Source organism: Lucilia sericata, unplaced genomic scaffold, assembly GCF_015586225.1.
Source record: "Lucilia sericata isolate MDLA Ls3-8-SP2 unplaced genomic scaffold, ASM1558622v1 Contig000647F_arrow, whole genome shotgun sequence".
NCBI lineage: Eukaryota > Metazoa > Arthropoda > Insecta > Diptera > Calliphoridae > Lucilia > Lucilia sericata.
The window spans coordinates 227,708-248,371 of NW_023994653.1; the positions used below are offsets into that span (position 1 = coordinate 227,708).

Here is a 20,664-nt window from a genome sequence, read left to right on the forward strand (position 1 = left end):
AGCAGTCTCTACCAAGAAATGAGACCTTAAGTTACTAATCCCGATCATGAAGTTGCTCTTTGAAAACAATCACAAACATGGTTATATCGATCATTTTGTGTAAATGTAACATATATAGGAGTTCTTTCCAGTTTCCCGATTTCTAGTTTGATCTCCTTTGATCCAGAGAGTATATCTAGTATCTATAAATAACTGATTGGACCAGTAATGAAGTAAGATACATAATAATTTGTCTTAGAAAGTGCAAAGTCTTCTAGTGTTTTACTAATACTATGAATTTATCAACCTATGCAGGGTCCTTGCCAAGAGGTAAAGCCTTAGCTAGATGTCCCTTATTTTGCAGTTGTGGAATTCGAAAGTTGTATTGATCCCCATTTGTAAATGTAGCTTATATAGTAATACCTTCCAAAAAGTAGGGCATTTGACCCTTGAGTTGATGAAATCGCTTAGATTCTAGATTTTTTTTTCTTGGACCAGCACTCAGGGGATGAACCCTACTCATGCAGTGCATTGTGCTGGAACTAGGAAAATAGTTTGTGGGAGGGAGGATAGAGGGAGTAGTGTTTGTGGACATTTGATTTAAACCTTTTTACATCGAAAGTGACGGAGAATACTTCTGCAGGAAGTTTGTTCCATATATGTACAGTGCGGCTGAAGAATGAATTTTCTCTGTAATGTGTTGTGCGGTCCACTGGCCAATCGACCACAAATGGGTGTGTTCTTGATGACAGTCAGTTACAGTGCTGTGTAAAAATATACGGGTATCGGGAACGAGTTCCCTAATTTCAGAGGAATACATTCCATTATAGTATCGATAAAACAGTTAAATACACCCCACGTTGCGACGGTGCTCCAGTAAATCAATAGAGTTGGATATCCTACTGTCACCGATAAGTACCTTCACTCTCTCTTGTACGCGGTCAAGTAGCTCCAAAATAGACTTCGAAGCTCCAGCCCATACATGGGAGTTGTATTCCATTTTCGGTCAGATATAAGTGGTGTAAATAGTAAGAAGATCAGATGGAGTGAAGTATGTCTTACACCCTTTCAACCGACTCTGTTAACACGACCCCATTCCTGAGATTTTTATCAAGTCGTGATTTAGCGATTCATTCATATTGCGCCTCATTGCCCCGATCACTAGAGGGCTTGGTCACTACTCCTAAAAGCGCTGATGATAGTTAGTGCTAGGATCAGGCAGAAATCATGTAAACGTTCAGTATCGTTGATCCAGACTGGTCATTGACTTATAGGCGGGATAGATCTACTGACAAAATTTTAACTAAACCTTCCAGACCAGAAAATAATTCAGGTATGTAATCCAGATCTTACTATGAAGGTCTGAAGATTATAAATATAACAGATGATGGACTGATTTTTGTTATCCTAATAAAAAGAGCTATCATTTGTTTTCCTCCATACCGTCCAGTAAGTAAGGTATCTACCCAGTCGTCCCAATAGGTAGTTTACCAAAAGCTTACGGGTTCATCATTCTGTTGATGAACCATCTGATTTCACAAAACTCTATCAAAAAGAACTAGGCATTCCTTCAAGAGATTAATTGGGGCACTCGGCTCTAAACATTTCGTTGAACACATTAAGTAGCAACTAGCTTCTCTTAATATAAAGTGGTGCCTTTGGTAGGTTCATAGAGATAATCGGGTTACTTCTCCTTAATGCGATAATGATAGTTATTGCCAGGATCTGGTAAACATACCGTGAATGCACAGCATCTCTGATCCAGGCTGATCATTGGCTTATAGGCGGGGTAGTGTTAATAAGTAAGATTCTACGAATATATAAGTACATCCATTGACAAAATTCTAGCTAAACTTTCCAGAACAGAAAGTAACTTAAATTTTATTCCACATCTTACTATGAAGATCTGAATATTGTAAATACAGCAGATAATCATTTACTACTAGACTGGCATAATCCAAAAGTTTTTGAACTGATTACTAGAAAATATGTGTCATGTCTTTCATTGTCAAATATTATTATCGGTGTGCGAGTGATTTGTTATTGTAAAAGTCAAATCTAAAACAAAGTTTATTGGTTGATGTCGGCCTTGTAGTAAACGAGCGATATGTACATAAATAAGCGCTCCTTGAAGTTAATTAGTCTCCTCCGTAAAGTATCTGTAAAGATCTATCCCATAGTGAATCTTGCCGTGTGACATATCTACTACGGAATAAATCTTTACGGATACATTACGGAGGAGACTCACTATGGCGGTGTAGGGTACAAGCAGATTGTGTTAAGACTTTGATTCGATCCTAAAGATTTTTTATTCTAAGAAGAAAATTATGTACTCCTCAAAAGCCCCATTTTGATGACTTGTCAATCACACACAAACATATGTAGATTAAAAACTTAAATTATATTACGCAAAAACAATTAACCACCCATAGTGATTTTTTACCGTACTATTAGTTATCAGGACTTCAAACAGGGTACGTGTTTTTCTACTTATTTGTAGGTATGTACGTGTATACTTAAACATAGATAATATGTAAGTGTGTATAATACTCCAGCAGTTTTAGCAGGGTGCAACCCTTTGGACTATTTTACCCAACTTTCTAATCACTTGTACTCCTTGTAGTATCCAATTGATTATTCAATTGACAATATATTGCAGACAAAAGTCGATCTTTACATAAGCGCCGAAAATAGTAGTTACTTTAGTATCCCTAAGTTATCAAAAGTGTAGTCGGTTGTTGTTGTTGTTTTGTTAATGCACCTCAAACTGCAGGGATAATAAATAGTATAAACATACACATACATACAAACCAGTATATTACAAAGGATAAGTTTTTTTGTTGTTGTTTTGAGTATAATCTATTTGAGTATGAGGTATTTATGGATGACCGCATGCAATTTGCAAAAATAAGTGCACGTAAATTGAACGTTTGTCTCTGTTTACTAACAATCCTGGCGCATTTTATTTGTTGCTGTTCTATTTTGTTACTCTATTCCTTTGGTGTTTAACTATTTATTGCAGACACTAGTGTCTAGTTGTTTATACTCATTGAAACATATACATATCGAATGAATAAAAAGGAGTAAAATACTATAAACACTAACTGTATACACTTAAATTCACTTTGTTTACTATCATTTGCAATAGTATTTGGCAGTGTATACCACCCTCTGTGTTAGTTTTTCGTTAGAAATATTTTCTATCTAATTTTGTAAACAATTTTAGTTTTATATGTCGTTTTTTTTTTTTGTTGTCTGTTTATATCCTACTTTAGTAGAGGAGTGTTTTTGTAAAATTAAAGATTAAAGTGGTAGGTTGAGGAATTAAAGTTGTTTTGTTCGTTTGAGAGCAAAAAGTTTATACATTTTGGGGAGTTTTTTTGGAAAGTATTTAAGATTTTAAATCTATAAGGAAATTTTAATAATTTTTATTGTTAACTCAATAATCTTAATACCTCGATTATGGATTTTTTCAGATTTTTCTTTGAACAAATCGAAAATATTTTTTCAAATCATTCCAACTTAAATTGCTCAATGTTTTTCCATACAAACATTTCTGAGTCACAATGAATTGCAAATATGCATTGCTATTTATTTCTCGATTCTATATAAATTTATTTCTTCTAAACTTTTATTCGTAATGCAATTGTATTTGCTGCTGCTGTTTTTTTGTTGGAAAATTATTGAGGGTGCATTTAAATAAACTATAAGTACATTGTGTTTACAATGGAGACTAAACTAAACAATGATAATGTGATTTAAATGTTTCCATTATAGTCAATACCACTGCTGTGGTTATAGTAATCGTACTAGTCATCATTATTCTTTGAAAACAAAACAAAAACCATAGAATTCAAATGAAAATTGCAGAAACAAATAACAAAATAAAAAAAGATTTGTAATATAATGAAATGCATACCCATCTACTAACAACAAACCATTCATTTATTTGCAAAATTTGCCCTCAATTTTTGCACACACACACATACACACAAATGCACAGTTACACCCCTAGACTAACTGTTAACGGAAATGTATTTTCATTTCCGTTTACGCGTAATCTAAATAAAACCACCAGAATACCAATAGAAAACAGTGAAAATTATATTATGTTTTAATTTAAATTTTTTTAGTTTTTGTATTTTATATTGATTTTTGTTGTTGTTTTTGTTAGTTTTTTTTTTTTTTTGGCTGAAAACAGCATGTTTAAGTTTTAAAGTGATTTTTATTGATAGAAGAAAGTGGAACAGTTTAAATTAACGGAAAAGATTTAAAGCTATTTAGATATGAACAAGTTAGAGTGCTATATTCGGCTGAGCCGAATCTTAAATACCCTCCACCAGCAACTTTTGTATTAATACATTTCTAATTAATAAAATATTTGTAGAAATAAGTTTTCTCATGTCTTAAATAGAAAAATCCCAAGATTTAAACAGCTTAAATCTACTACAATTCCAAGATTTATTGAACATTAGAAACGCCACTTTCATTTAAATTTTTGTAGCGCCCTAAGATATGCTTTAGCGATATCTCGTATTTGCATGTATGCATGTGTGTGAAAGATTTAAGGATTTTAAAAATACATACATATCATTATTTGGTAATGAGTTATGTGCCTTTAAGTGTTTTTCTGAAAGGGACCTTGTATAGGAGCTATGATCAATTATGGATCGATAGGAAAACAATTTCACAGTAATATTTCTCTGTATATGAGCAATATTTCTGCCAAACTTTATATGGATATCTTAATTTAGTAATGAGTTATGTGCGTTTAAGTCATTTTCGGGAGGGGACCTTGTATGGGAGCTATGACCAATTATGGACCGATCGGAAACAAATTTCACAGTAATATTTCTGTGCATATGAGTAATACTTGTACCAAACCTTATATGGATATCTTAATTTAGTAATGTGTTATGCGCGTTTAAGTGATTTTCGAGAGGGGACCTTGTATGGGAGCTATGACCAATTATGGACCGATCGGAAAAAAATTTCACAGTAATATTTCTATGCTTATGGGCAATACTTGTACCAAATTTTATATGGATATCTTAATTTAGTAGTGAGTTATGCGCGTTTAAGTGATTTTCGAGAGGGGACCTTGTATGGGAGCTATGACCAATTATGGACCGATCGGAAAAAAATTTCACAGTAATATTTCTATGCATATGGGCAATACTTATACCAAATTTTATTTGGATATCTTAATTTAGTAATGAGTTATGCGCGTTTAAGTGATTTTCGGGAGGGGACCTTGTATGGGAGCTATGTCCAATTATGGACCTATCGGAAAAAAATTTCACAGTAATATTTCTATGCATATGGGCAATACTTGTACCAAATTTTATATGGATATCTTAATTTAGTAGTGAGTTATGCGCGTTTAAGTGATTTTCAAGAGGGGACCTTGTATGGGACCTATGACCAATTATGGACCGATCCGAAAAAAATTTCACAGTAATATTTCTATGCATATGGGCAATACCTATACCAAATTTTATATGGATATCTTAATTTAGTAATGAGTTATGCGCGTTTAAGTGATTTTCGGGAGGGGACCTTGTATGGGAGCTATGACCAATTATGGACCGATCGGAAAAAAATTTCACAGTAATATTTCTATGCATATGGGCAATACTTATACCAAATTTTATTTGAATATCTTAATTTAGTAATGAGTTATGCGCGTTTAAGTGATTTTCGGGAGGGGACCTTGTATGGGAGCTATGTCCAATTATGGACCGATCCATAAAGTTTTTCCTCTGAAAGAATTCTATTGACATAAGATTTTAATTTGTAAAATTTTGTGAAGATATCGACATTGTGGCGGAAGTTATTAACAAAAAACCCATTTTCCGGGAATATGTACTTTTGTATGGGAGGTATATGAAATTGTGGACCGATTCTGGCCATTTTCAGCAGGGATCAAGATCTTGTGCAGAAACGAATGTACGGTGATTTCCATGGAATTATCTTGCATAGTTTTCGAGAAAACTACATCAGAATGTGTAAAAAATGCTTATTTTTTTCCGAGGTTGTTTTAAATTTTGATTCATAACTTTTCCCGGTGTGAACCGATTTTGCCCATTTGCAATACCAAACAACTTAGGAAAATGAAGAACATTTTGGGTGAATTTGGTTTAGCTCTATTGCTTCGTTTTATCGTGAGCGTGTTTTACACAGACAGACGGACAGACGGACAGACGGACATAGCTAAATCGACTCAGAATTTGATAAGGACCCAGAATATATATACTTTGTTGGGTCTCAGATGAATATTTCTTGGTGTTACACACGGAATGACAAAGTTATATATACCCTCTATCACCACTGATGGTGGTGGAGGGTATAAAAAGAAATACATAGATTACGATAGATTTTTATACCCTCCACCACCATCAGTGGTGATAGAGGGTATATATAACTTTGTCATTCCGTGTGTAACACCAAGAAATATTCATCTGAGACCCAATAAAGTATATATATTCTTGGTCCTTATGAAATTCTGAGTCGATTTAGCTATGTCCGTCTGTCCGTCCGTCCGTCTGTCTGTCTGTCTGTCTGTGTAAAACACGCTCGCGTTAAAACGAAGCAATATAATTTAATCAAATTCACCCAAAATATTCATTATTATCCGGTACAGTTTGGTATTGAAAATGAGCAAAATCGGTTCACATCGGGAAAAGTTATGAATCAAAATTTAAAACAACCTCGAAAAAATAAGTATTTTTTACACATTCTAATCTAATTTTCTCCAAAACTATGCAAGATAATTCCATGAAAATCACCATGCATTCGTTTCTGCACAAGCTCTTGATCCGTGCAGAAATTTGCCAGAATCGGTCCACAATTTCATATACCTCCCATACAAAAGTACATATTCCCGGAAAATGGGGTTTTCGTTAATAACTTCCATCACAATGTCGATATCTTCACAAAATTTTACAAATTAAAATCTTATGTCAATAGAATTCTTTCAGAGAAAAATTTTCTGGATCGGTCCATAATTGGGCATAGCTCCCATACAAGGTCCCCTCCCGAAAATCACTTAAACGCGCATAACTCATTACTAAATTAAGATATCCATACAAAATTTGGTATAAGTATTGCCCATATGCATAGAAATATTACTGTGAAAGTTTTTTCCGATCGGTTCAAAATTGGTCATAGCTCCCATACAAGGTCCCCTCCCGAAAATCACTTAAACGCGCATAACTCATTACTAAATTAAGATATCCATACAAAATTTGGTATAAGTATTGCCCATATGCACAGAAATATTACTGTGAAAGTTTTTTCCGATCGGTCCATAATTGGGCATAGCTCCCATACAAGGTCCCCTCCCGAAAATCACTTAAACGCGCATAACTCATTACTAAATTAAGATATCCATATAAAATTTGGTATAAGTATTGCCCATATGCACAGAAATATTACTGTGAAAGTTTTTTCCGATCGGTCCATAATTGGTCATAGCTCCCATACAAGGTCCCCTCCCGAAAATCACTTAAACGCGCATAGCTCATTACTAAATTAAGATACCCATATAAAATTTGTTACTGTGAAATTTGTTCCCGATTGGTCCATAATTGGGCATAGCTCCCATACAAGGTCCCTTCCCGAAAATCACTTAAACGCGCATAGCTCATTACTAAATTAAGATATCCATATAAAATTTAGTATAAGTATTACTCATATGCACAGAAATATTACTGTGAATTTTTTTTCCGATCGGTCCATAATTGGTCATAGCTCCCATACAAGGTCTCATCCCGAAAATCACTTAAACGCGCATAAATCATTACTTAATTAAGATACCCATATAAAATTTGGTACAAGTATTGCACATATGCGCGGAAATATTACTGTGAAATTTTTTTCCGATCGGTCCATAATTGGTCATAGCTCCCATACAAGGTCCCATCCCGAAAATCACTTAAACGCGCATAAATCATTACTTAATTAAGATATCCATATAAAATTTGGTATAAGTATTGCCCATATACATAGAAATATTACTGTGAAAGTTTTTTCCGATCAGTCCATAATTGGTCATAGCTCCCATACAAGGTCCCCTCCCGAAAATCACTTAAACGCGCATAAATCATTACTTAATTAAGATATCCATATAAAATTTGGTACAAGTATTGCACATATAAAATTTGGTATAAAAATTGCCCACATGCATAGAAATATTACTGTGAAATTTTTTTTGGATCGGTTCAAAATTGGTCATAGCTCCCATACAAGGTCCCCTCCCGAAAATCACTTAAACGCGCATAACTCATTACTAAATTAAGATATCCATACAAAATTTGGTATAAGTATTGCCCATATACATAGAAATATTACTGTGAAAGTTTTTTCCGATCGGTCCATAATTGGTCATAGCTCCCATACAAGGTCCCCTCCCGAAAATCACTTAAACGCGCATAAATCATTACTTAATTAAGATATCCATATAAATTTTGGTACAAGTATTGCACATATAAAATTTGGTATAAAAATTGCCCACATGCATAGAAATATTACTGTGAAATTTTTTTTGGATCGGTTCAAAATTGGTCATAGCTCCCATACAAGGTCCCCTCCCGAAAATCACTTAAACGCGCATAACTCATTACTAAATTAAGATATCCATACAAAATTTGGTATAAGTATTGCCCATATACATAGAAATATTACTGTGAAAGTTTTTTCCGATCGGTCCATAATTGGTCATAGCTCCCATACAAGGTCCCCTCCCGAAAATCACTTAAACGCACATAATTCATTACCAAATGTTGATATCATACATTTAGCAAAATTATTGCTCTTATATACATAAATTACACTATAAAATTGTTTTACGATCGGTCCATATTTGGTCATAGCTCTCATACTAGGTCCCCTCCAGAAAATCACTTAAATGCAAAATATTCATTACCATATAATGATATAGATACAGAATTTTGAAATTTTGTTTTTATATATAATTCGTCATAGCTCTCATACAAGGTCCTTTTACGAAAATCTCTTAAACGCACATTACTCATTACCAAATAAAGCTATTGATACAAAATTTGCCACAAATATTAGTTTTGTATATAAAAATTCTATTTCAAGATTTCTCACGATCGGCTCATAACATGGGTGCGGTCGGTCCCATACAAGGTTCCCTTCCGAAAATCACTTAAACACACATTACTTATTACTAAATTACGATATAGATATAAAATTTTACTGAAATATAGCTTTTATGTACAGAAATTTAGCTTAAAGAATTTTTTACGATCGGACTATAATTGGTCATATCTAGGTCCTGCCCCTGAAAGCACTTTAACCGTATTTAACTAGTTGCATTAGCAATTTGTGTAGATTATATATGTATTTTGAAAATCCTTTAATTTTCACACACATGCATATATGCAAATTACTAAATATCGCTAAGCGCTATAAAAATATAAAGAAAATTGCGTTTGTAATGTTCAATAAATCTTGGAATTGTAATAGATTTAAGCTGTTTAAATCTTGGGATTTTTCAATTTAAGACATGAGATAACTTATTTCTACAAATATTTGACCAATTAGAAAAGTCTTAATATAAAAGTAGCTGGTGGAGAGTATTTAAGATTCGGCTCAGCCGAATTTAGCACTCTAACTTGTTATTGCTACAAATGCGAGAAAAGAGAATTATTATTTAATATTTTAGAGGGACTCATACCTTCTATATTTTTACAATTGATTATGATTGTGTTTGTGTTTAATTACAAATGGGTTCTTTATAACGAATATAGAAAAATCTCTTTTGAAACATCGGTAGACCAGTGAAATAAATCCAACGTTGCGAGGAAGCTCTAGTGAATCAACAATAAGTACCTCACCTGTAAGAGGACGAGTAGTTCCGAAATAAGATTTGAAGCTCCGGCTCACATTCGGTCGAATACTTAAGTATTGTAAATAATAAGAAGATCATATAGAGTTTAATATGTCAGTCATATAACACTTTTATCATAAAATCGTCTCTAACCTAAGACAATTTTCTTAATGAAATTAGTCTTTAATCAAATACATTTTTAATACTAAATAAATATCTAATTAAACAGTTTTTATCGTTCTTTCTAAAGCTCTAAAACCAACGAGAATTCTAATAATTTACTTTCAGCACATGCTTATGCATTAGACCATTACTGAGGCTCTCTCAGATTACTCTTTGCAAAAATTAGCAGATGCTTTTACTGTCTCGCTAATTAATAAAAAACGTTAAAACGAAAGAACAGCTCCCATAAAGCTTTCAAATGCCTATATATTTCAGCGAAGATCGTTCTTTTTTTGTTGTTAATCAGTTTTAAATTTGCTTTTGTAAAGAAACAAATAGTATTATACCCTTCACCACTTTAGTGGGGTGGGTATGTTGGGTTTGTGCTGATATTAGTAACGTACGCCATTAACTCTAATATGGGTATTAGGAAGACAAGAAAGTTGTGACAAGGGACACACCACAAGGTGGTGTCATCTTTCCACTCCTGTGGAATCTTGTCGTAAATAAAATCCTTTTTATACTCAGTAGGATGGGCTTCAAAGGAATCAGCCCTCATGGGCCAAGGAAAATGGATGTCAACCCGGCCAAAACTGAACTGATTCATTTCACCAGGAGGTACAAAATGATTCCATGATTCAGACCTTCGCATATGGATGGTACCATTCTGAATACCTCAAGCAAATCTTAGACTCTAAGCTCACGTGGAAACGTAATGCTAAGATTCGAATGAAGAAGGCATTATGTGCCTTCTATATATATAAGAAAACCTTTGGGGGATCTTAAACCATACATTGTGCACTGGGTTTACACCGCGGTCATAAGACCTATTTTGACCTACGGAGCTCTTGTTTGGTGGAGAGCGGTTAATAGGTCATTCAAGACCAGAATACCGGCAAATGATGATTGGGCCGCGAACACTGTCCTAAGGGACGACGTGATCTCAATCTATACTGATGGCTCAAATACAGAAAGGGGCACGGTATCGGTAATCTTCTACGAAAAACTAAATCTTCTACTATCTCTTCGACTACCTGACATCTGCACGGTCCTGCAGGCAGAGATATATGCCATCTATACAGCCGCTAGAAGAATCCGGAAACTAAATCTCGAAAATTCGACTATACATATATACTTGGACAGACTTGTATCAATCAAGGCTTTTAACACCAATGTTATTAAGTCGAAATGTCTTCTCAATTGTATTCGATCATTGGCACAACTGACACCTCATCACGTTGAGTTGATATGCGTTCCAGGACATGAAGGCATCCGGGAAAATTCAATATCTGATAAATGCGCAACCAAAGGGTCGTCCACTCTCCTGATGACTCTATCAAAATTGATAGATGAATGGACTTTGAGTGAAACGGAACTCAGGTGGTCAAATATCACCACTTGTAGAATATCGAGACTGCTTTGGCCCACTCTGACAACAGAGAGGACTAGGACTCTCATGTCTCTTAGTAAGAACTCGATTAGGTTTCTAACTGGTATAATTAGTGGACACTGTATGATTGGACATATGTCGGAACGTATGTTCTACCCATGCTATTGTACATATATCTATAAAATAGCACAGACTTCTCTATCTTGGTAGAGCTCTTTTCCATGCTCCGGACTGTCTCAGAGATGCATCGCTAATAAACATGATCGGTTTTATAAGAAGCACATGTCGGTTTTCACAGAGACCGAACGAACCAATTAGTTAACGAAATTAGGGAGAGAAACCTTTCTCTCAATATTAGGGAATGGTAATTCTAAGGGTATCACAATGGGCCACAAGGTGTCCTAGTGAACTCGCTTGCTAGCGAGCAACCCACGAACCCGAACCAAGTAACGTACTGGTCCTATACCCACCTTTAAATATAACAATCGGCCTAGAGTTATTTTCAGAGTCAATTTAGCTATATCTGTCCATCCATGTATACCTGTAATAAAACTACAGATCGCCATTTTGGAGATAGTTAAATAAAATAGTAGCAGAGGAAATGGTTAACATCGGTCTATTATTTCACCTAGGCACAACTAAGATTTATACTAGCTTTGAAGATTTTGATGATCGGGCTTCTTCTGACCCTAGCCCCCATAAAAAGCCTCCCTTCAAAAAATTATTTTAATGTCCAAAATTTGCTTAAAAAACTAGACTAAAGAAGTAATTGTGATCATTTTGAGAGAATGATATTTTTCGAATTTTAAAATTCTTCTCAGACTCACTAATATAAACGCTTTTAATTGAATTTATTATGACTTTTTCATATTTTAACTTTTTTTATTACATTTAAATAAAATTTATTACATTAAAATATAATAACATTTAAAAAATTTATTATATTTAATCTTTACGAATTTGCCTGAATTATATTTATACAAATGAAGCTTAATTAATACGATTGTTATTATTTTAAATATTATTATATTAATTTTTTATTTGTTTAGGTTCGTTGGGCAATATTAAAATAAATATTAAAAAAAAAACGAAAAACAAATGAATTTTACACATTTTTTTTTTCATTAATTAAAATGTAAGCATAATTCTACATTTGCTAGAGTTTTAATTAATAAGCATAATTTGTATATTGTTTATTTATTTAGGATAATTTTATTGCACGAACTATTTATTTGTTTATTGTTTTAACATAATAATATTAACAATAAATAATATTTAATTTAATTAAAAAAATAAAATTGTGAATAGTTAAATAAAATTTTTAAAAATTATTAAAACAAAGCTTTTGCAATAAAATTAGGAAATAAATACAAAACAACTAAAATGTTTAGTTTATTATTAAAAAAATAAATTAAATTAATTTTCATGAAATTCATTTACACATTTTTTTATATTTTATCTATATACATAAAAGAGTATCGTTACTGACTGACTGATTCATCATCGCACAGCCCAAACGGCTGAACCTAGAATCATGAAATTTTGACAGCAGATGTGTTTTTGGTTTTTGAAATTTGTACATATACAGTAAAAAAGGGAAAAACGGCTAAGACAGGTTTTCTTAATTATCTTACACAATATTAGTGATACAATAAAAATTTTAAATGCACCTGCATCTACTCCTAAAATGAGCATATGGGTGTCTGGTACTTTTTTGAAATTCGTACTTTAAGGGGTAATAATGTGTAACAAAAGTGATTTTGGTAACTTTTTTGGTCCTTTATAACTTTTGAACTAATTAACATAATACAATTTTTATAAATATTTTGGATACATCTCCCAAAATTAGTAGACAACTGTTTCGTACTTTTTTAAAATTCAGTCCTTTTTGGGTGTAAAAGGGACAAAACTGTATTTATGGTACTTTTATTAGCACATTAACAAAACTTTTTTTTAGCACATTAACAAAACGGTTTATTGACTAACTCTGTAATATTTATTGTAATAAAGTTTTTACTATTTCACTGGGGAAAAAATTACCAAAAAAGAAAAAAAAACGGGAAACTCATTGAGCCAAATTTTATAAAATTTTAAAAAGTAGTTTATTTACTCACACAAAATAAGCTGTTGGTATATTATTTTGGAATTCGAGTACTAAGACCTATATAGGACCAAATTCGAGTAAATTGTTTGGTACTTTTTGAAAGCACTATTTTTCTGGAATAAATGAATGCAGATTTAAATCGTTTGCGTTTTATCTGTGATACATAGATTTAAATACGGAACATTTTGTAAAGTTCATTCTCGAAAAAGTATATTTCTAAGCGTAAAGGGAAAAAATTGTACTCTTTATTAGTACTTTCCACTTAGGTAAAATTTATTCCACTTTTGGTACTTTTTCTTTATTAAAATGATACTCTTTGTATGTTCTTTAATATGAATTCAAAACACATGATTATAAAAAATACACGGTCCTCATACTTTTCTGTAAGTGGGAACTATTTGGTACTTTTCTATTCTTCAAATGGTACCTTTTAGATTCTTTGTAATGGTTAACCGGAACACACGGACCTTATTAAATGAGAATTTATTGAGAGAGATTTTTGTACTTTTTCGTTTTTCCGATGGTACTTTTTGATATTTTTACGATATTGAACTTAGATATTGAAAATTAAATTTTAAATGTAGGGACCTTAGTGAATGTGAATCTACTGAAAGGGATTTTTGGTACTTTTTCATTCGTTCAAATTATATTTTTTGAATTGTATATAATATTGAACACAGAAACATAAAATTTTTTATTAAATGATAATCTATTAGAGGTATTTTATAGTACCTTTTTTCAAATAGTACTTTCGAAATTTTCTATAATGTGGAAGCTAAATGAATGAAACTAAAAAGTTTCTTACTGAATGCGAATTTAATCACGTGATATTGAGCTTATAAAACTGACACATTAAAAAAATGTTTAATCAATATTAATTTTCTATAAAAGTAAACAACATTTGTATGTATTTAATTTAAGTTAGGGTAGCGAAGCACCCAGGGTATGTTAGTCTTTTATATACCTATTGTGTAACTCGACGTCACAGTTGCTCTTTTCCTTTTTGCCATCACTTGTCTTTATCCAGCTAAAAATTGATTTATGATTAAATTTAAAAAAATAATAATAAAAAATTAGGTCAATTATTGTAAATCAAGTAAAAATTAATAAAGGTTTCATTGTTGTAAAAAAGTGCATAAAAATGATTTAAAATATAAAATTCAATATTCTATTGTTTTAAACGACAAAAAAATATTTCAACAGATTAAAAAATATCTATTATCATTGTTGTTTTATTTAAAGGGTCAAATAATGTTATAACTTTAAAATAAGTTTTTTTTTTTATTTAACTCTCATTGTTTTTGTTTCAAAATACAATATTTTTCACATTTCTTTTTTTCATTGCAGGATGACATTTCCAGCAATACAACACGTTCTGAATTGAGTTTTGTGCCAACAACAGATGATGATGGTAAATCGATAACATGTCGAGCAGAAAACCCAAATGTCAATGGTTTATATTTAGAAACCATGTGGAAATTGAATGTAGTATGTAAGTAACAAAAACAACAACAAAATGCCCACAAAAAATTTTAAACATTGAAAAATATACATTTATACAAATACCAAAAAAAAAGTACCAAAATTTTTACTATAAATTGTGCCAGCATAAAAATATGTTTCATACAAAGAAAAACAACCGAACAAAAAAATATATATATTTTTTTAAAAAAATCTCTGTGTTAAACAAACAATAGAACAATAGAGCTGCTCTCAACAAATAAATTTTTCATAAGCACAATTTAATGGCCTATAAACCTTCATACAATATATTCATCTGTGTATGTGCTTTATATATTCTATATATTTTTTTCTTCTGAAAGAATTATTAAAAAAAAGTGAAATTCTTATATGTATATTTTCCCACTGTACATGTGTGTGTGTATATAATTTTAATGAATGCGTATATGGTAAACTGAAATTTCAATGGAATTTTTTTTTATTAAAAAAATATACATTTATTATTTTTTTTAACGATTTCTTTTTGTCGTACTTACGTTTGTCATATCCGTACATCTAGTCTATGGCAGAAGTATTGACATAAACTTTCAATATGCATACACCTGTATGTGAAGAAAATCAAAAAAGAGAAGGTAGCTTGAGAAGTAAGACATCAGGCTTGGGGGTAATGATTACATTTTCAATTAACATTACATTTGAAGTCATTGTAATTGAAGCTTTACCAGTTACATTTACTTGTAATTGTAAGTGAAGTTTTGCCAATTACAATTGTTTGTAATTATAATTGAAAAATTTCCAATTACAATTACCTAATTTGCAAATTACAAGTAATTTGCAATTACAAGTAGTTTTAATTGGTAAATTTCAATTACATTTAATTGTAATTGGCAAAACTTTAATTACAAGTAAGAGTCATTGGTTGTTGCTCAATTACACATTATAAATACTTGTAATTGACCATGTAATGAAGCACTTTGTGTCAACCCCATGACTGTAAGATATCAACTGGGATTTTAAAGAAAAAGTGAAGAAAAATTTTAAATTATTAAAAAAAACTACGTTAGACACAAATTGTTTCAGTATCTTTAGCCAATCTCAAAATGTTTGACAACTACAAATTTAAAATGAGTCAGAATTTCTATTTACACGGCCTTATTTCTAAGAAAAACTAGACAAAAGAACAGCATTAAGAACAACATTTAATATTCACAACACCTGTCCATCATACCTAATAATGAGTTACATAAATATGTATATATGTAATCATATACCAACAGTCCGACAAAGAGTCAATGCATCCGAAAAACACAGTGAGTGATAATCGCTTCGTCACTTTTATGTCCCCTTAGTAAGCGAAAGAGTGGACAGTTAAAAACAAACTCAAGCTTTCCGTCATTATCTTCGTAATCTCTGGGTTGATGATTGCCTTCCTCATAGGAGAGCACATGTTAAAATAGCCAGTAATGTTGGAAGTCGGTGGTTAGTTAGTTAGTCAGTTAGTTAGTTAGTTGGTTAGTTAGTTAGTTAGTTAGTTAGTTAGTTAGTTAGTTAGTTAGTTAGTTAGTTAGTTAGTTAGTTAGTTAGTTAGTTAGTTAGTTAGTTAGTTAGTTAGTTAGTTAGTTAGTTAGTTAGTTAGTTAGTTTAGTTAGTTAGTTAGTTAGTTAGTTAGTTAGTTAGTTAGTTAGTTAGTAGTTAGTTAGTTAGTTAGTTAGGTTAGTTAGTTAGTTAGTTAGTTAGTTAGTTAGTAGTTAGTTAGTTAGTTAGTTAGTAGTTAGTTAGTTAGTTAGTTAGTTAGTTAGTTAGTTAGTTAGTAGTAGTTAGTTAGTTAGTTAGTTAGTATTAGTTAGTTAGTTAGTAGTTAGTTAGTTAGTTAGTTAGTTAGTTAGTTAGTTAGTTAGTTAGTTAGTAGTTAGTTAGTTAGTCGTTAGTTAGTTAGTTAGTAGTTAGTAGTTAGTAGTTAGTTAGTTAGTTAGTTAGTAGTTAGTTAGTTAGTTAGTAGTTAGTTAGTTAGTTAGTAGTTAGTTAGTTAGTTAGTTAGTTAGTAGTTAGTTAGTTAGTTAGTTAGTTAGTTAGTTAGTATGTAGTTAGTAGTTAGTTAGTTAGTTAGTTAGTTAGTTAGTTAGTTAGTAGTTAGTTAGTTAGTTAGTTAGTTAGTTAGTTAGTTAGTTAGTTAGTTAGTTAGTTAGTTAGTTAGTTAGTTAGTTAGTTAGTTAGTTAGTTAGTTAGTTAGTTAGTTAGTAGTTAGTTAGTTAGTTAGTTAGTTAGTTAGTTAGTTAGTTAGTTAGTTAGTTAGTTAGTAGTTAGTTAGTTAGTTAGTTAGTTAGTTAGTTAGTTAGTTAGTTAGTTAGTTAGTTAGTTAGTTAGTTAGTTAGTTAGTTAGTTAGTTAGTTAGTTAGTTAGTTAGTTAGTTAGTTAGTTAGTTAGTTAGTTAGTTAGTTAGTTAGTTAGTAGTTAGTTAGTTAGTTAGTTAGTTAGTTAGTTAGTTAGTTAGTTAGTTAGTTAGTAGTTAGTAGTTAGTTAGTTAGTTAGTTAGTTAGTTAGTTAGTTAGTTAGTTAGTTAGTTAGTTAGTTAGTTAGTTAGTTAGTTAGTTAGTTAGTTAGTTAGTTAGTTAGTTAGTTAGTTAGTAGTTAGTTAGTTAGTTAGTAGTTAGTTAGTTAGTTAGTTAGTTAGTTAGTTAGTTAGTAGTTAGTTAGTTAGTTAGTTAGTTAGTTAGTTAGTTAGTTAGTTAGTTAGTTAGTTAGTAGTTAGTTAGTAGTTAGTTAGTAGTTAGTTAGTTAGTTAGTTAGTTAGTTAGTTAGTTAGTTAGTTAGTAGTTAGTTAGTTAGTTAGTAGTTAGTTAGTTAGTTAGTTAGTTAGTTAGTTAGTTAGTTAGTTAGTTAGTAGTTAGTTAGTTAGTTAGTTAGTTAGTTAGTTAGTTAGTTAGTTAGTTAGTTAGTTAGTTAGTTAGTTAGTTAGTTAGTTAGTTAGTTAGTTAGTTAGTTAGTTAGTTAGTTAGTTAGTTAGTTAGTTAGTTAGTTAGTTAGTTAGTTAGTTAGTTAGTTAGTTAGTTAGTTAGTTAGTTAGTTAGTTAGTAGTTAGTTAGTTAGTTAGTTAGTTAGTTAGTTAGTTAGTTAGTTAGTTAGTAGTTAGTAGTTAGTTAGTTAGTTAGTTAGTTAGTTAGTTAGTTAGTAGTTAGTTAGTTAGTTAGTTAGTTAGTTAGTTAGTTAGTTAGTTAGTAGTTAGTTAGTTAGTTAGTTAGTTAGTTAGTAGTTAGTTAGTTAGTTAGTTAGTTAGTTAGTTAGTTAGTTAGTTAGTTAGTTAGTTAGTTAGTTAGTTAGTTAGTTAGTAGTTAGTTAGTTAGTTAGTTAGTTAGTTAGTAGTTAGTTAGTTAGTTAGTTAGTTAGTTAGTTAGTTAGTTAGTTAGTAGTTAGTTAGTTAGTTAGTTAGTTAGTTAGTTAGTTAGTTAGTTAGTTAGTAGTTAGTTAGTTAGTTAGTTAGTTAGTTAGTTAGTTAGTTAGTAGTTAGTTAGTTAGTTAGTTAGTAGTTAGTTAGTTAGTTAGTTAGTTAGTTAGTTAGTTAGTTAGTTAGTTAGTTAGTTAGTTAGTTAGTTAGTTAGTTAGTAGTTAGTAGTAGTTAGTAGTAGTAGTTAGTTAGTTAGTAGTTAGTTAGTTAGTTAGTTAGTTAGTTAGTTAGTTAGTTAGTTAGTTAGTTAGTAGTTAGTTAGTTAGTTAGTTAGTTAGTTAGTTAGTTAGTTAGTTAGTTAGTAGTTAGTTAGTTAGTTAGTTAGTTAGTTAGTTAGTTAGTTAGTTAGTTAGTTAGTTGGGTAGTTAGTTGGGTAGGTAGGTCTTTTCACGAAAAAAGGGAGCATACAACAGGACCACTAACATCCTTTGTATATTTTATCCTCTATCCTCAAATTTCTGCAACTACCTACCTAAGACCGCATCATTCACATATTCCCTCATATAAGGAGGAAAGGCCTTGAAAAATTTATTTTATTGCCAACACGTAGTATGCTTACATATTATTTGCCGCAATCACGCTTATTTTCCTTTTAGAAATTCATTCACCAACACATGCACGTTCTCTCACAAAGTGAAAAAGGAGAGAAAAATAATATCAAACACACATACAAAACAGGCGTATGATGTAGCGGTAAATATTGCACATACGTTTGTGATTACGTTATAACGTACAGTTGCACACACACAAACGACATATAAAGATGTATGTATGTGTGTGTTTCAAACATGTAAAATAAATATGTGACATACAAATACCAATATTTTTAAGAAATCGTGTTTTTGTGCAGGGAACTGATAAAAGTGTGTTCAAATTTTTAGGTGAAGTTGGGTGGAGGTAATAGGGAGTGTATGGGCTCGCGATAGAATGTATATTTGTATTTAAATACATATTGATTTGAGGGGTTTCGTTAGAAGACAGAAATGTGAATTGAATTTGAAAATTAAAAAGAAAATATATGTATTTGAAAGGGAAAAATTAGTGCTTTAAATAATATGCGTATGAGCTTCCAGTAGGTTAGTAGTTAGTATTTTAGTTTATCAATCCGAAGATTGTAGGTTCGATTCCCACCAAAGGCACGGGTAGCGCATTAGAAAATATGTTCAGCTAATTGACAAAGAGCTAACACCAGTTCCCTTAGATTTTGATTCAACAAATAACTTACCACGCTCCTGCTGAGCTCTTACAAACCTCTTACGATAACAAATATTGAAAAATTAAAAAAATTCACACACTCTATCCAAATAAAAACACTTTACACTACCATTTCATAAATATACAGACACAAATGCTCACACTCAGGAGCACCATCAAGCAGCGCTGAACATTCTTTACAACTTTTGTAGTAGGTACTTCACTGCTACTTGTGCTTCAATTCAACTGTTTTGTTAAAGTTTTTAGTTGCTTTTTTATATCAATATTTTTCATATGGTAACGTATCGAATCGAATTTGTAAATTCAGATACATTCATTCACATGTAGCATCTACTTAAGTGTGTGTGTGTATTTTTATAGGACTGCAAGTGTTTCTTTTATACTTATTGCTGTTTTTTTTCTGTAGCTCTGCCTGTTTTCGTTATAAAATTTTAATATGCGTTGCGCATTTTCGGTATATTATGACATTGTTAACATATTTTTTCCTTCAAGTACATACACACCTTCACTTTATTATTTTTTTTGTATGAGTCTTTTTACGGTATCTATGTGTGGCTCTTCTTTATGTTTCAAATTTTAAAGTTTATTTTCGTTTTTTACATATTTCGCCCTTCTTTAGCAATTTTTGGCTTCGAGTGGATTTTTACACAGATTTATTTTTATAAATTATGACTGAGTTATATGTTGCTTTTTCATTCTTTTAATAGCTTTAAGGTTTTAAAATTTATACTCTTTTATGATGGTTTAAATTTAATATGGTAAAAATATGGAAAAAAAAAATTGTGTAAGATTCATCTTACAAGTCAAGGTTATGAAAAGAAACCATGAAAAGTGTTTGAATTTGCTGCAGTAAAGAACTTATGTTACAGTTCAAAGCTTTGCTGTTAAAAAGGAAGTCCAAATTAAAATAAAATATTATAATATTTCTGTTAAAGATACTTTTCTTTATATTGATGCACATCAAAAGTTTGTATATACATATATATGCATATTAAAGAAAAACATTTCTTTTAAATACCACCTCTGTACTTTCTCTTTAACTTATTCAATTGCCG

General features: G+C 31.2%; 1 protein-coding gene across 1 annotated transcript in view; it reads left to right on the plus strand.

Annotated features, from left to right (window-relative positions):
* Window positions 1-14,983, plus strand: part of LOC119607033 (nephrin-like) — a gene marked incomplete at its 3' end in the record, with an annotated part of 200,152 nt that extends 185,169 nt beyond the window's left edge. The window contains exon 8 of the mRNA XM_037960750.1: window positions 14,839-14,983. Within this exon, the coding sequence (XP_037816678.1) occupies window positions 14,839-14,983 (145 nt within the window). The remainder of the gene's footprint in view (window positions 1-14,838) is intronic.
* Between the last annotated feature and the right edge of the window lie 5,681 nt (window positions 14,984-20,664).